The 17,618-nt window shown below is 37.6% G+C and overlaps 1 protein-coding gene, 3 non-coding genes and 1 pseudogene across 4 annotated transcripts; all 5 read left to right on the top strand.

Annotated features, from left to right (window-relative positions):
- Positions 1-1,630: 1,630 nt before the first annotated feature.
- LOC114734827 (small nucleolar RNA U49) lies at positions 1,631-1,697 on the top strand. Its single transcript, XR_003739209.1, has one exon. It is a non-coding gene; the product is annotated as a small nucleolar RNA U49 (small nucleolar RNA).
- A 197-nt stretch (positions 1,698-1,894) lies between these two features.
- On the top strand, positions 1,895-2,044 carry LOC114734826 (small nucleolar RNA snoR2/U65). Its single transcript, XR_003739208.1, has one exon. It is a non-coding gene; the product is annotated as a small nucleolar RNA snoR2/U65 (small nucleolar RNA).
- Positions 2,045-2,096: 52 nt separating this feature from the next.
- On the top strand, positions 2,097-2,181 carry LOC114734825 (small nucleolar RNA snoR77Y). The gene has a single exon (XR_003739207.1). It is a non-coding gene; the product is annotated as a small nucleolar RNA snoR77Y (small nucleolar RNA).
- A 2,760-nt stretch (positions 2,182-4,941) lies between these two features.
- Positions 4,942-10,082, top strand: LOC114734810 (FKBP12-interacting protein of 37 kDa-like; annotated as a pseudogene).
- A 1,587-nt stretch (positions 10,083-11,669) lies between these two features.
- On the top strand, positions 11,670-15,666 carry LOC114734798 (galactinol--sucrose galactosyltransferase-like). Its single transcript, XM_028922442.1, has 4 exons — positions 11,670-13,006; positions 14,066-14,243; positions 14,331-14,698; positions 14,793-15,666. Exons 1-4 carry the CDS (start codon positions 11,798-11,800, stop codon positions 15,354-15,356), a joined length of 2,319 nt encoding a protein of 772 aa, XP_028778275.1. The 5' UTR covers positions 11,670-11,797; the 3' UTR covers positions 15,357-15,666.
- Positions 15,667-17,618: the final 1,952 nt, after the last annotated feature.

Raw genomic sequence — 17,618 nt, 5'->3', positions numbered from 1 at the left:
GAAGAAAAAGAAAACACAGTGGCACGCACGTAATCAAAGGGGTGGAATTGTTAAATGTGGGGTGTCATTTTTGTAGTGGATAGAAATAGAGAGAGAGAGAGAGGACTAGGAGCCGGGGTTGCTTGAAGAAAATGGAGCATCTATACCCCCGCAATAGCAACATGTGAATAAAATAATAATTAAAGAATAATTAACAATTAGTTGTTCAAAGCCATTATGATTACATGATGTGCGGGTTTGAAACATTTTGGGTGGTGGTGAAAGCAGTCGTGCGGAATCATCGAACAACATTATTCTAAGACAATATTATGTGTTTGCCCTTTGTTCGGATTGGGATCTTCTTCTCTCTCTGTTTTTTTTTTTTCTCTGGGTGTGAATGGTGCCTGTGGCGATCGCCATGGGCTTCATTCTTCATCTGTTTTGGAGATGCAGAACCAAGGCCATACATCGTTTTCATTGTTTAACAATATTTAGATCTCTTTCACAGATTTCTCCGCCGCCATGCCTATAAGCTGAATCTGAAAAGGGTGCAAGGCTGGGGGAATCTTTCTCGATTGTCGCTCTTTTGTTATGATATACTAGTAATGCCGATCATCAATACTTTAATTCATGCTTGGCTGTGATGGCACCAGGAGGCACAATAAACCTTTCTTATACCCACGGCTATCATTCTATTGAAAGTCAGCTGCTAACTAAATACTCCTTCAGTCTTTAATATAGGACCTAATTGTTGAGTTGGTTTTGGTCCTAAATATAAGACCCATTTACTATATTTATTAATTTTCTTTAAATTATCCCTATGGATACTCCTTTAACCATAATCAAGTAAAAGAGGGAGAATAGGTATTAAGAAAGATGATTATGGTGTTTTAGGAAAATTGTGTTAAATTTTTTATAATCAACTAACTTACCTAACTTCCTTAATCTAATCAAATTAGTTAAATGGGTCTTGTATCAAGGATTAAAGGAATATAAATATTTCTTTCAGTCAGTATTGAAATCTTGTCTTGACGCGTTATGGGATTCACCCATTCGGCTAGTCATTGGAATTATTAACAAGAAATTCACTTTAAAAAAAAAGGAGTAATACTTTCGGTCTGTGTTGGTTGTCTTCATAGACCTAATGAATAAGTAAAGCAGGAAAGAAACAACTAGGAACCTCATAATTGTACCCAAAAAAACCCCGAGGAACCTCATAAAAATTAACATCAAATGAAGAGCTCACAACAGCTTAAGTTTCCCCAACGGGGTTAGCCCAACAATGTACTTCCCCTGAACAGTGCCGAACGCCTCGGGGTTTTTTGAGCCCAATGTGATAGTTAGTGGCCCAATATAGGCTGGGCTTTCAAACCTCCGGTGATCCGTTGAAACCCTAACCTCATATTTGATCTCGCGGGGCCGATGTGCCCCCCCGTATCGACTATAAATTCCACCCCCGAACCCTAATCAGCCATCTTGCATCCCCAGCTCCCAGTTTTATGGCTGTATCGCGTCTGGAGCGGCCGAGTCGTAGCTGTGGCGGTGTGTTACACGTTGAGGAGTCTTCTCTCCCCATTTATTTGTTTGTTATATTCAGTCATTCGCGGTAGTCGTTTAGCGAGTTAGGTCTTCTGATGAACAAAAGAATGAATCCCCATGAGGAAGATCACCCAAATTGATAGGAAGTGCCGTATGACACTCCAAACAGCAGCGATTGCATCCCGATTCCCAATTTTCTCATCCGCCGATTTCATTCCCCATCCTGACTCCTTCCCCTCCGGGAACGGCGTCTTTTTGGGGTTTTTGAACGGCCGGGATCATTGTGACTTCGGTGACTCGCTGTGTGTGTGATTTGAAGCGGGACTCTGAGGGTTTTCTCGGTTAATTTTTTAGACATTTGATTTTATCTAAGTTAGGTCCAATGCCACGTCTCCGATAGCCATCTGAGCTGTGACCGGCGATGCTATGATTGGACCAAGAACAAGATTTTCGTTTCGCATGTTGATAGGAACCTGTGGATCCCCTTTTCAATGGATCCATGGAGCCGGTTTATGCGATTACATATATTCCTTCGGGTTATTTTTAATTTAATGGTCATTTTGGATATGAATGTCTTGAAGCCGATGAGGAATAAGTCAAATTTGGAATTACCGTCTGAACAATTTACCCTGATGTGAAATTTCTGGCTGACTGAGGCTTCGCACTGCAATCGTATTTTTCTGCTGGTCAAACATGTATTTTGATGGCGTCTCTCTCTCTCTCTATCTCGTATCATTTGCTGTCATCTTGGTTCGCTCCTCACCCCTATAATTATCATTTCTTGTTTTTCGAACATCGACGTTCCAATGTTTGCAATAAACTCTCCTTCCTGGCTCAGGGATCATCATACTCGGGGCATCTCATCCGCCTCTTCGGCCTTGCGTGGGTTCGGGAGCAGGCAGCAACTAAAATCTCAAAATCCAAAGAACAAAAAGCGATTGCAGAGGATTTACATGGTATCTATTTTTATGACCTTGAAAATAAAAAAATAAAAAAAACGCAGAACAAAACGGTACATACATAGAGTAATATACTAAAAACCTATCAATTAATTCACAAGTACCTATAAAACTGAAGTAATAAATGTGCCATAAATTTTAATATCATTTTAATTTGTATCCTCTTGTTATCCTCATTAAATGGACATGTACAGAAAAATATTTAATTTAATATATGCCATGATTTTATAAAAAGAACTAAATTTGTTCTTTAGAAGGAATTCTATCAAAAGGACTATAGGGAGTACATAACTACAGTGTAGATAATAAGCTGATTAATAGTTCTAATACTGGTCAGAATTTTTTTCTTTTAAAAAAAAGAAAAGTGAAATTGTGATGATAGGAGAACAATCGAAATATTTGTAATATAAAGTAACGAAATAGATTTTCGCCCACTCAGGCATGTTAATTGGTATTGTTAATAGCTTATCATAAATCGATTATTATGAGACTTGTTAAACTAAAGAACATTCTTACGTTGTCGCATAATGGTATTCATCACTTTTATGATGAAAAATGTTAATTTCCCAATCGTTGCATCCATTTCTTTGAGATGGCAAAAGGTTAAAAGACACCTGGGGAATCGGTTTTGGTACTTATTACTTTGATAAGCATAATAAATTTATCAGATATGTATATGGTTCATATTTTATTTAAATAGTCTGCATCTTCAAAATAATTATTTTAATATATATAGATCTAAAATAAGAACAATATCTTAATTATCATTCTTTTAAAAAATAATTTTTTTATTTAAAAATAATTAATTAAAGATTTTAAATCTGAACTATTTAAATACAGTTCAGACGTGATAAACTGCTAATTAAATCAAATAATCAGACCATGTTCATTTTCATAGCAATGGATTTGGGAAATGATTATTTAATATTCCAAAAGACGCAGGGCGGTCGCGTCCGCAGAAGCGGAACACTTGACTCACCATTCTTCGGTATTTCAACTCTGTCGAAACTCGAATGTACCTACCAGTCTTTTCCTTCCCTTTCTATCTCGAGGCCTCATTTGACTGGTGAAATGAAACACGGGGAAACAAAATACTCCTCCGCTCTAAGATCTCATTTGATTTTTTATTTGGTCCTAATTATAAGACCCAATCTATTTTGTCTTTTATATTTATGTATTTTTTCCAAGATAATCCTTCTAATGATGATAGTTTTAGTCAATATACTTAATTAGCAAGGATATTTTAAGAATGACAACACTTATTTATTATAAATAACCAACTTAACTTACTTCCTTAATCTCCTCAAATAAGTCAATTGGGTCTTATAATTAGGACCGGAGGAGTAGAAAGAAATTGAATGAAAAGAAAATGAGGGGTTAAACTGCAAAAAGTTAGATAAAAAAGATTAATAATACGAAGTAGTTATTATTAAATGCTCCTCCGATCCTTAATATATGACCTAATTGTTGAGTTGATTTTGGTTTTAAATATAATACCCATTTTTCTTATTTATTAATTTTCTCTAAATTATCCTTATAAATACTTCCTTACCCATAATCAAGTAGAAGAAAAAGAGCAAGACCTAACTTACCTAACTTTCTTAATTTAATTAAATTAGTTAAATAAGTCTTATATTAAGTATTAAGTAATGATTATAACAGCACAATAAACATTTCACGTTTCAATTGTTGTATGCTGGGAAGGAATTCCGCTGAGTTGTATCTAAACGGGTTCTTAATCTTTCCCTTGATGCTGTACTCAGCGCACATCAGTAGCTAGGAAAAATGAAATTTACTAATGTCATGGATTTGGACAAGCAAAAAGATAAAAAAAAGATTATATAATAATATTTCAATTATTTGAATTTGATTAAGTAATGACATAAAATGATTAAAAAACTGAAGATATTACCAACAATTGACAAATAAAATAAACAAATTTATAACATGTTATATTATCTATAAAATATCATTACTATGATTTTTTAAAAATTCACATAATATAATTTTGAAATTAAAAAAACGTTACTGTAAATAAATGAGATTGGTTGTTGGCAAAAAAAAAAAAAGACGATTGTTTTTGGGTTTTAGAGTAGAGCTGCAAGCAAACATTAGCTAAAATGACTTTGGTTTCGAACATATGCTGCGGAAGCCCAATAGTGTTGGATCTCTATATAAGTTTTATTGCCCTCGTTGGCCCAAAAAAGAAAACAGAGAGAGGTTTTATTGCGCGCTCCTGGAACCTCCTAAACTGTTCAGCGTCCTATTATATCTCTATTCTGCAGAGTTTTTTTGGACCTGACCTTTCCAGGTTCAGGCTTCTCTACTTTAATTGTTTTGGGTACAGATATGATAATAGATGAAACTCGAGACGTTGGCCCAAAAAAGGGGTGTAACTACAGACAAAGGGCCGATGACGAGGCCCAAATATATAGTGGTTGTCGCTCTCGCGGGACTCGTCGACCCGGTGCCGCCAAACTCGTTATTCGGCCTGGAGATTGTAGTTGGAGCTGCGTAACCGGTGTACTAACTTGCTGTAGAGTACGGCTATTTTCGAGATCCGATATTGTCTTCTTCACTGGCAAACGTACTCGCAGTGCAGCAGTTCTAGCTCGGTTTTCCCTTTTGATTTCTAGGGTTCTTTTTTTCTTGAAGTTCTTGCCATGTCTTCCCCTGCGCATTTCGATGATGTAAGTTCTTGATTTTTCTAGCCATTACTCTTTCTTGACCTTATTCGCTGTAGAACCTAAATTGTGTTTTTGCCAACACTAGGAATTTGATTTTGAAGGCGGATTATCTGGAAGGCATTCGGGTTAACTTTCTTTCTCTATCAATTGCTACTGTATTGCATGTTATTGAATAGCCTGAGTTTATCACTGTTCGGAAATATAGGTAATAAGAGGTCTTCGCCAGACTATGACGATGAAGATTATGACGGTGATCCTTTTTCATCGAAAAAGGTATTCCTTGGTCCTTCCTCCTCTATCCGAGTTTACTAATTTATGTAGTGTTGAATCTGTAATGCATTGCTTGGAGGTTGCTACTGTATGTGTGTGTTTTTTTTTAATTCGAATTTGAGCCATTTTTATTTCACATTTAGGCATGTGTAGTGGTGATATCGGTTCAATTTGGGAGTCATACTTACTCCTTTTTTGCACACACATGTGCGTTCATATGTGATATATATATATATATATATATATATATATATAACCAACTCGTAGATGCGCTATCTAGATGGTTGGGTTTCTTTATTTGCTTATGTATGGGTGAGGTGCATCGATAACATGTATATGATGAGCACAGCTTTTTATTTTTGTCCAGTTTAAGCTTAAAGGTTTGTTGTTCCCTATGCAGATTAAATCTAAAGCTGAAGAAGCTGCTCCTGGTGTAACAACAGGAATGATTTTGTCCCTTCGTGAGAGGTATTTCACATTATAATTGGTGTGAAATTCATGTTTCACTAACATTTCAGTGGTTAAGTTTATTCTGGGACTTATTTTTTGGCAGTCTTCAGAACTGTAAGGATACGCTTGCAACATGCCAAGTACGTTTTCCTTTTAAGAAGTGAGGCAATATGTTTTTCATTTTCTTGTTTTCTTGATTACCCCCTTTCATTTCCCCGCTTTTGTACGATTTAGTTTTTGTTGTTAAGAGAAGTGAACTTTAGTCATTTGATCTTTTTGTTGGATTTATGATCACTATTTGATACTCAATGTCTGTAGTCTTTGAATGGTAACACTAACCTTCCTTTAATAGGCTTGACTGACTTGCATTGCTGGTTCTCAGCAGTTTGTTGAAGCTCATATTCTCACCTTGGTTGAAGTTTGATGCATCATAATCATTTCTTAGGTTTCATTGTATCTTTTCCTTCTAACTTTTCCCGACCTTTGTGATGTTTTACAGAATGATCTTGAGGCTGCAAAAGCTGAGATTCAAAAGTGGCGTTCTTCTTTTGAAAATGAACCTTTTATACCTGGTGGGACCACTCCTGGTGAGTTTGTATTGGGTGCTTACTAAATGAGACGTGATTGTATTTCACATGCCCTTTAAAGCTTTGGCATACGGGACAATCTCTTTTTGGTATTTGTTTACTCCTTTTAATTGTGAACCTGAACAATCATTTCATCTTTTTTTCCTGCTTTAGAACCCAAATTGGTGATTAATTATCTTCAAACCTTAAAATCGTCTGAAGAGTCATTTAGAGAGCAGGTTAGGAGTCCAATCTTCCGATTTTTGCTTTGAAGAGATCTTCATTCATTGACATGGTTTCATCGAGACCCCTTACGTTTTGTTATCAGCTTGAGAAAGCAAAGAAAAAGGAAGCTGCATTCATCGTAACATTTGCAAAACGTGAACAAGAGATAGCAGAGTTGAAGGTAAAGTTTAGAAAAGGATTCGATTCTGCATGCTATTGACATTAGTCTTATCTAGATATTAATGCTCTTTTCTGCTTGCATTTGACCTATGTTGATAATTCATGTTCCTAATTTGTTTTTTTTCCTCCTTCTTGTTATACCTATCTAAACTTTGAACTTTTACAGTCTGCTGTCCGGGATCTAAAAGCTCAACTCAAGCCACCATCAATGCAGGTTGTATATGATTTGTACAGACACATTTTAGTATAGATATGTCAATTTGTCTGCTGATTAGTCATCTTTGTGAATTGATATGAGGAGTAAATTGTTATTGCTCTTTTCATGGATAATTTCGTGAGTGAAGTTAATCCTCAAACTTTTATTTCTTTTATAGTGGTTTTATTTTGCCTGGTATTTAACTTGCAGGCGAGAAGGTTGTTGCTAGATCCTGCTGTTCACGAAGAGTTCACACGTTTAAAGGTTTGTGATTTTAGTTGATACTACGTTGCCTCAAATTATGTCTGCTATCTCTCTGTCTCTGGAAAGGGGCAGAGGAAGTTTGAAGAGAACAATTTGTTCAAATATTTGATTGTTGATATAGCATAATGGTGCTGAGCACTCCATATAGCTGACCTCACTTAGTGAAATAAGTCTTTTTATTGTTGTTGTTGATGTTGTTGTTGTTGTTTGTCTCTGTCTCTCCTCCCTTGGATGTGGACACGCCTAAAAATGCCTAAAATTTAAATCTCAAAAAAATTTTGTCCTTGAAACATATTTTTCAAGTTCTACTACACAATTATCTCGTTGGCGTGCGGTGTTCTTCTGTTTACATGGTAGCATTTGTTAATCCCTTGCTATTAATGGTAAATTGTCAAGCTTCGTGGGCGTTATTATAAGAATACAATGTTTTGAACTTTTATTACATGTTCAATTGTTTCAAAAGATAAACTGTTTTCACTTCTTACATATTTGAACAATTTTTTGCTTTTGATGACAGAATTTAGTTGAGGAGAAGGACAAAAAGGTGAAGGAATTGCAAGATAACATAGCCGCTGTAAATTTTACTCCCCAGAGCAAGATGGGGAAGATGCTGATGGCTAAATGTAGAACGCTGCAGGAGGAAAATGAGGAAATTGGGAATCAGGCTTCTGAAGGAAAGGTGATGCTTCTTCTTGTCTCTGTTTTTTTTTTTTTTGGCCAATTATATTTGAATCTTGGACTTTCTTTTCCTGTTTCTTCCCATTCATTTATGTGTTCATTCAGTTCCAAAGATTTGGCTTTGGATAGGGCTCAATAGCGTCGTGGGATCTATGTAGCCAACTCTACTTAGTGGGATAAGGCTTTGTTATTGTAGTTGTTTTCTTTTCATTCGGTTGTTAGATGTGGTGGGAATAAAATACACCGTAGGTTATTTTCTGAAGTGAAATGAGATATATCTGAACTGCCTGGGTGCTATCACCAGTGCACGTTCAGCTTATTAGAATGTTGAGCGCATAATATTCTATTCCTAGAAGTAATGTGGCACAGAAGCTATGGGGACGCCATTATGCTATGTTGATTGTCTAATGCATCTTACTGTATTGATAAATTGACTGATATGATATCTTTTTCTCTCTTTGGGTCTCCAGATGCATGAATTAGCTCTGAAACTCGCATTGCAGAAATCCCAGAATGCTGAGCTCAGAAGTCAATTTGAAGGTGGGTTTGAACAAAATCTTGAACGACCATCTCAATGACAACTAATTTGCTGCCTCACTCACCTCATGTTTATGCATTTAATGCTTGAGTGCTTTTATAATCACTTGATTCTTTCCCTGTATAATGCATGGAATAAATATCATAGATATTTTTTTTACTAAAAAAATATTGATTTGAACAAATTTTGGGTGAAAAATTCGAATAGTAAAAAGTGGGGATAGGATATGACGATGACAATGGAATAGAGGTACAACATCCATTATGAGATACATTTTTACGGCTTATGAATAGTGTAGTTTGTTATACTTTTATATTTCAAGTTGACCATGTGATTATATTTATTTTGCGACTTGGATGTATATAATCAATTCTATCATTGTGTGCGCATAATCAAGCATTTGATGTTATCATGCCTAAGAAAAAAGCATTTGATGCAGTATCATACTCGATGACTTTCAGGTTGGAAGTTTTCCTATATATTGTTTTCCCATATGTTGACAGTTTTAAATAATAATGATGCTTTTAACGTGATTACAGGGTTGCAGAAGCATATGGAGGTGCTGACAAACGATGTAGAAAGATCCAATGAAATGGTGCTCACTGATCCTATTCCTCTCCATCAAGCTTTATGTTATTCTTACGAATTAGGTCTAGGCATAGTTTCTTATATTTTTAACATAAAGTCTTCTAATAAAATTATGACTGTGTAAATATTATTTTAAATCTAATTATACGGTGTTGGGTTGAAAAATTATGAACTCACCTATACAAATTATATATATCATATTACTCTACTATTAAAAAGATTCTATGTCTAATATCTTAATTGTGAAACTTGATAGTAAAATACGAGGAAACACTGTTATATTCTATGCCTATACTGGTAATAGTGTTCTTGTTCTTTGAAAATACAGCGGGATGGGAAAGATTTATCTCGACTCTTGATCCAGGAAAAAAAAATTGGAATGGTTCTCAAAGGTCTTTTTACAATATTTATATTACATTACTCTCCTGAGGAAGCATTTGGGAGTGGCTTAATTACTCTCATTGTAATATGGGTTAAATAAAGTATTGCTAAATCTAGTCATATTTTTGGAAAATTATTGTGAATATATCCTTTACTTTTTAAAATTTTTTTTATTAAATTAAAATATCATTTTTCAAAATTGATGGTATGTTTTTTTGCTCAAATAACTTAATTATATTTCTATAAGGAAACGCGGTTACATTATTGGAGTTATGTAAGTGAGGAGGGGAACTCACCGGAATAATCTATGTTCTGGGGTTTTGGTTTGCTGATGAATGCGTTGAAATGCAGGTGCATATGTTGCAGATAAAATGGAGGAGAAGGATGCGGAAATTCGGAGGATGGAACAAGAGCTACAAGAGAAGAGCTTAACGGTAGAAGAGGATCATAAAAGAGATGCCCCACCTCAAGAGGTGAACGTATCTGGAGAAGCTATTGTCAATTAATCAGCTGTCAAACTTTGAGTACTCTGTAAAAACTTGTATTTTTAAATGAAAACATTCATTTATCTCTAATCATTAACATAACTCGTTATTAACATAATATATACAATTTACTACTAATAAAAAAAATCTATAATAAGTTGTGATCTTTACACGTGAATAATATGATTTCTTTAAGGCCTCATCTTGTGGGGAAAAATATATATATAATTATGATTATAAACAAGTCGATTAATGGTCCACATGGGTGCATAATATGAGATTTTGGAAACTGACGATGGATTGAAGGCCTCAAAGATTGGAATTTTTTTTTTTTTGGTGCGGTGATTTTCAAAGTTTGCATGCTCTAGCTTCTTGTGAAATCTCTTGCAAATTATCGTGGGTATTGATGATTACTATATGATATGGGGTCTATTTAGATAGTTCATAAATAGTTTTTTAATTAGTGAAAAGAATTTTATCTCAATTTATTTTTAAACGTTTTTACAAACAGATCCATGATTTGGTTAGTTGGGAATGGGCTTACTTGGGTGCGATGCCCTGCACCGGGGGTGTATGCAGAGAGTGAAACAAGTGGAAGTGGGAGGAAGTCACACGTAGGGTGGGGCCGATGTTTCCAGAGTCCTTTTTTTTTTTTTTTTGACCAGCGATGTTTCCAGAGTCCTTTGGAACTTGGACTCCTCTCTCTCTTCCCTCTGACATAATTAATGGCCACCGCACCCTATTCGGACTTGGTCGTGTTGGGTTTATCCTCCCCCACGCACACCTGATACCACCGCGTTTAACGTCATTATAATTCACTTCAGATGTGTTTGGATAGAAACCAAACTATGGTTTCAGAAGTGCTTTTACGGATTACAAAGTAAATATATAGAGGAGATTATCTCGTTTTACAAAAAAATACTTCTGAAACCACGGTTTAGGATACCCAAACAGGCCCTTCATATATTTATTATACATGTGACTCAAACAAACATTTATTATTATCCATGCTCGTACACCTTTGCTTCTCTGGCTCTCTCACCTTTTTCCCTTTAATTTGCTCATTATTTTACTATTCTCCCTCTCTTATTCGACAACAAGTTTGGAAAAAAAATAGTAATATAGTAAACCAAAAAAAAAAGTAATATTTTTGTTCCGAAATTATCTGAGTAAATTAAATATGTTGCGGGAATTATATATAAACGTGTTATTTGCTATTTATCATGAGCATGGTATTTTTGTAAACCCCAATTAAAGTACACGTAACTACTCATTCGGGAATTTTATTTTTTCATCTACAAAATATTCGGCCCGGAGTTTGAACCATTCAATTACTGGATCGCTTTTGATATTCATAAATTAATTAACGAATCCATCCCCTAGCACGTGATGAATAAATATTTGATCCTATAATATAAGATATTCATGTCTTTCTAATCAGCGATCAGGCTGATCTCCGTTTTCTTTCCTCTAAAGACAGACAGACAAACAAACACAAGTGTTATAAAAAAAGTAATTGAAATTAATTATTTATAATTCTAAACTACGATTCATTTTTTATCATACAAATATACCTTCATAAAATAATTGATGCCAGACATTAATACGAATAATTCATAATTAATTCAGGTTATTACCGGCTAATGCGGAATACGTAATTAAGTACAGAATACTGTAGCTCTCTCTCTCTCTCTCTCTCTCTGGGTCTGAAGCTAGTAGTTTCTCTAATCGCCTGGCCTACTTATTCATGTAAACTCTCCCTTTACCCATCCTTAAATCCAGAGCTACAGGGAGCTTCCCAAGACTCTCTCCATGGCGCCTATCATCCGCAAGAACGGTGGCCTACAAGAAAAGGGCCTCTTCCATGAAAGTTCATCATCCTCCATAAAGCTCGAAGCATCAACCTTCCTCGCCAATGGCCACCCTATTCTTAACCAAGTCCCGCCAAACATCACAGCAACCCCGGCCAACGACGTTGCCAACGTCGGTTGCTTTGTTGGCTTCGACGCCGACCAGCCCACCCACCGCCACGTGGTTCCCATCGGAAAACTCAGTGGGATCAGGTTCATGAGCATTTTCAAATTCAAGTTATGGTGGAGCACCCATTGGGCCGGAACTAAGGGGAGCGATGTGGAAAACGAAACCCAAATGATGATGCTGGAGAATTGTAATCACTTGGGTCGTCCCTATGTCCTCCTCCTTCCCCTCATCGAAGGGCCCTTCAGAGCTTCTCTGCAACCTGGTCTCGACGATTACGTGGACATTTGCCTGGAGAGTGGCTCCACGCGGGTCTCTGGTTCTACCTTCAGAAGCTGTCTGTACATCCACGCGGGAGATGATCCTTATAACTTAATGAAGGAAGCCATGAAAGTGATAAGAGACCATCTGGGAACATTCAAGCTTCTGGAAGAGAAAAGCCCTCCAGGAATAGTGGAGAAGTTCGGATGGTGCACTTGGGACGCGTTTTATCTGAAGGTGGATCCAAAAGGAGTCCGGGAAGGTGTGAGAGGCCTGGCGGACGGTGGGTGCCCTCCAGGTTTCGTCATAATCGACGACGGCTGGCAAAGCTTCTGCCACGACAACGAAGCCGTCGGCGATAGCGGAAGCTTGGATTGTTCAATACCAGGAGAGCAAATGCTTAATAGGCTTACGAGTTTCGAAGAGAATAGCAAGTTTAAGGAGTACCGTAGCAGGAAGGGTCCTTCGGAGAGAGGGCTGGGGGCCCTTGTGAGAGACCTGAAGGAGGAGTTTAAGAGCTTGGGGGACGTGTATGTGTGGCACGCGTTTTGTGGATATTGGGGTGGGCTTAGGCCCAATGTGCCAGGGCTGCCGGAGGCCCGGGTGGTGGTGCCGAAGCTGTCGGAGGGAGCGGAGAAGCTGATGAGGGATCTGGCGGTGGACAAGATATTGGAAGTCGGGGTAGGATTGGTGCCGCCGGAAGATGCTCACAAATTGTATGACGGACTCCATTCTCACCTGCAGTCTGTGGGTATTGACGGCGTCAAGATTGATGTCACCCAGGTAAGTTTTCTCCAAAATTCCTCCTCCGGTTAGATTTATTATTATTATTATTTTTATTTATTAATATATGAAAATGCATTACTGTTTAATTTTAGTTGAAAGTCAAATCTATAGTTATAGCTAGTTCTAAACTTACAAGTAATCAATCAACAGTCAATTACGTAACCGGGGCAGAATAGTACTCCCGGGCCAGTTTTGAAGTTTATGATGGAAGTTAATGGCTAATTACGAAATTATTAGATAATTCAAAATAATCGAGTTGTATTCCCCCCCCCCTCACTTTATCTCTCGATTTTTGTTAAAATAAATGTTGTTGGCGGTGGAAGATGGATAATTTTATTTCTGACGTACATTTTAAGGAGGCTTTTGGATTGTGCCTGTGGAATGTGTATGCAGAGAGCCAGAGACCAAGGACGACGTCAGATTGAGCGGGTGAAGAGTGAGCTAAATAAATCATAATTAGCGTGTAAGGGAATTTTTTTTCACAAGGATAACAATATTAAACAATTGAAGATCTAAGGATAAACACTAGGTTTAACAATGCACAGTGACGTGAGATAGAGCGAGAGGGGAGGGTAAAAATATACCCTGCACACAGCGGTCAATGATTCTTTATTATAACTTTAACTTCCAACGAATACCCTGGCAGTATAACTATACTGCAATTCCAAGTAATTTGATTTTGATCCAAAGCTGGTTTCTTATCACTTGTCATTCTCAAGTGCCTCGTCGAGAGTGATTAAAAATAAAAATTCGGCTACTTCATATGGGGTAGATCATAGATGAAATGGGATTATATATGAGTGTTTTATTTTTCCTTAAATGTAGTAACGAAGCAGAAACCACAAATTAAAGTATTCAAACAGTAACCATCCTTGCAAGGGAATTGAAGAATGATTCAGTGGTTCACTTATGGGCATAAGTGAACAAGAATCGAGGAAAAAAAAGTTTAGAAAAACGGAAGCATAATGATTCTTCTGATCCTTGTTGGTCATATGCCAATCTCATCGATGTATCATAGCTCTGCTAATTTAGCTTTGATTGTTGATGATGCGGCAGATTCTGGAGATGCTATCAGAGGAATATGGGGGTCGCGTAGAACTCTCCAAAGCTTATTACAAAGCCCTCTCTGATTCAGTGAAGAAGCACTTCAAAGGCAACGGCGTCATCTCCAGCATGCAGCAATGCAACGACTTCATGTTCCTTGGCACCCAAACCATCTCTCTCGGCCGAGTCGGTACGTCCTTCCCAACGACCTCAACTCGCCATTCCCTATCTCTTTTCAACCCAACATTAAAATCGAGCTACCCCATTGTGTTTGCAGGTGATGATTTTTGGTGCACCGACCCTGCGGGAGATCCAAACGGCACGTTCTGGCTTCAAGGATGTCACATGGTGCACTGTGCCTATAACAGCTTGTGGATGGGAAATTTCATCCGCCCTGATTGGGACATGTTCCAGTCCGATCACCCTTGTGCTGAATTCCATGCCGCTTCACGAGCCATCTCCGGCGGTCCTGTTTATGTCAGCGACTCTGTTGGCAGACACAACTTCAAGCTCCTCCACAAGCTCGTCCTCCCTGACGGCTCCATTCTCCGGTGCCAACACTACGCCCTCCCCACTAGAGACTGCTTGTTTCAGGACCCTCTTCATGATGGAAAAACCATGCTCAAAATCTGGAACCTCAACAAAGTAAGCACATTTACATCTCCATGCATTATAACTCTCTCTGTTTTCAGTGTAAATCTTGCATTAATACTTGGTTTTTTGGGTTCTGTGATCACAGTATACTGGGGTTTTGGGGGCGTTTAATTGCCAAGGAGGAGGATGGTGCCGTGTTACTAGGAGGAACAGAAGCGCGAGCGAGTGTTCAAAGAGGGTGAGTTGCTTTGCGAGTCCTGAGGAGGTTGAATGGAGCAAGGGGATGAGTCCGATATGCGTAACAGAGGAGGATGTGTTTGCTGTGTACATGATTAAGGACCACAGCTTGAAGCTGTTGAAGTGGTGGGAAAGTGTGGAGATTTCCCTCGATCCCTTCAATTATGAGCTCTTGACAGTTTCTCCGGTGACGGTGTTGCCGAAGGGGTCAATCCATTTCGCTCCGATTGGGTTGGTGAATATGCTAAACTCGGGCGGGGCAATTCAGAGTATGGAGTTTGGAAAGCAGGGGAATGAGGTGAGAATTGGAGTGAGAGGACAGGGAGAGATGAGGGTGTTTGCTTCAGAGAAGCCTGTGAGCTGTAAAGTTGATGGAGTGGCTGTTGAATTTGGTTATGAGGACAACATGGCACGCGTTCATGTTCCCTGGACTGCTTCTTCAACGTTGTCCACGGTGGAGTACTTGTTCTGAGTCAAAGCTAGCTAGCTTTGGTGGCTTCTTTTCCTCAACGATTTCAAAAATAAGAATTCATTGGCAAATACTGATGACATGCCTTGGTTGGGTAAGCGTCAACGAATTTTAGGAGTTTAGATAGTCAAACGAAAGATTATTAATAAGTTAGATTTCAAACATGATGCCTGTTTTGGGATTTGTTTAGCAAAATTTAGTTATACTTTCCTTCTCGCTATGGTTAAGGTTACTTGGGAATTAGAAGTTGTAGTCGTGAGTTTCCTGACTATAAATTCAATTTATGCTGTGCATCTGGTCAAGTCTTTGGTGAGTTGTGCTTATTCAGGCATCCTAGGCTCGCTTCCATGATAACTATCTTGCTAGAGATTAGTATTTAGGCCTTGATCCTTACCTTCCTTTGTCCTTTATGCTTGCTCATCTCGACCACTTCTACCCTTTCTTTTGTGCTGACTTGTTTGGTTTGTACGGCGTTGAGTTCTGCTCTCCAACGAGTTAACGTTGTATCACGGGTTCATATTAGTAATGTCACCTCATAAAATCTACTAATACCTAATCTGTGATATACGTTGACTTTGCGCTAAAATGTGGTTTTAAAAGAAGCAACCTTTAAGTTGCGTTTGGCAGAAACACGTACGACTTCAAGTCTTTAACCCATCCAACATAATTGTGAACATGCTCCTCGTTGAATGGGTTTTTGGTCATCACCTTAACAGGATTTATTCATATCTAACTTTTTTTTTTTTTTTACTATGCAAGCACCACGCTGCATATATAAAGGAAAAGAAACGTACGAGAAAGTTTCTTAAGATCCTTTTACTAAATGAAAGGAATGCCTCTAAGCACAGTTCTGCACTTTCCAACCATTTTACTTTCGTTACGTATCTAAATTTACAGTGAATGTGAAGTTAGGTGAATGTATGACTTCCATAGATACATTTAATTAAGATATAAAATCCTCTAACATATTCCGAGTTTCAACACATGTTCATTGCAAAATTAAATAAGTATTATCCGGAGGGGTAATAAAACAGAAGCATTGACAAATTTAAACCCACAAATTAAAAATGAAGGCCAGTACATTCATGGTTTTCACAATTACACACTTTATAAATGTCCTTATCTCACCACCGTTTACCGGCGAAGGGAAGACCGACAAAACTTTTGCCTCCAAATTCATGTTCTGATACCTAACCCAAATACAAGAAGTTATAGGCCTTCCTTTTTTTTTTTTTTAATTTTATTTTACAATTAATTATATATTTATTATTTTTTTTTTTTTTTTTGGGCAACCATCATATACTTGTTAGTTGTTAGGAAGGAAGCGGTTTTTTCAACTTAGATTTATGGTAGATATTTTTTCGTTTTAACTCGTCACCCATCTGTTTCTCATTATGCCTTTTAATTTCGTAACATAGTTTAATACCATCTCTTGTACTTTCGCTTTTAATTATAAGACTGATTTGATTTGTAGATTATAAATAAAGTCTTATAATTAGGATTGGAGGTAATATAAAACTTAGTTCTTTGAAGTTTAAGCATAATCATGTAAGAAGGAGCACAGAGGTCCTTCACTTGAGTACAAGTCCCGTCTCTCAGAGACTTTACTCTGTTTCAGTGGCCTGGTTGCTTGGTGCTCTGTTTTCTCCGGTGGTGATGGCGAATCTGAAGACTATATTATCTGGGAAGCACTTGTTTGGCGCTGTCGTGGCTTTGAATGCGAGTTTGGTGCTGAGAATGGGGTATGATCGTGGAAACAAAGAAGGGTCTTGTTTGAAGAGACAGAGCACGAGGTTGATTCTGACACTGATAAACGTGTTAACGTAACTCTAGATCTGCACGTTTGGCCGTACCTTCCTATTCTAGTCGCACCAATCATCCCCAAGACAGGGACAGAGTCATCAATCTTGACTAGTAAGTGCTACCTTCAACCATTCTTGTTTCCATACTTTCAACTCTGTTCTCTGCTTTCTAAGTTAGTGTTATTAATGTCACTTGTTTCAATTTCAAGGCCATGAAGGCTGGCAGGGACTTGATTATCGTCTTATATTTTTTTGTTTCCTTGGGGAAGAAACATTAAATCCGATCACAGTAGTTTTTTTCCGAGATTTACTCCAAGAGCGTCGGAGTTTCTGAAAACGACACAGATCAATCTTTCCAAGATGTTACTACACTATTTTTTTTTCTCTTTTGCTTTGGTTTCTTCATGCATGTCGGGTCTTTGTTCAAATGATTCCTTGATTTACTTTTAGCAGTCTAAACAAA

Source organism: Neltuma alba, unplaced genomic scaffold (genome assembly GCF_004799145.2).
Source record: "Neltuma alba isolate B1F8T4 unplaced genomic scaffold, ASM479914v2 tig00013147_pilon, whole genome shotgun sequence".
NCBI lineage: Eukaryota > Viridiplantae > Streptophyta > Magnoliopsida > Fabales > Fabaceae > Neltuma > Neltuma alba.
This window is presented reverse-complemented; position numbering and strand designations above follow the sequence as displayed.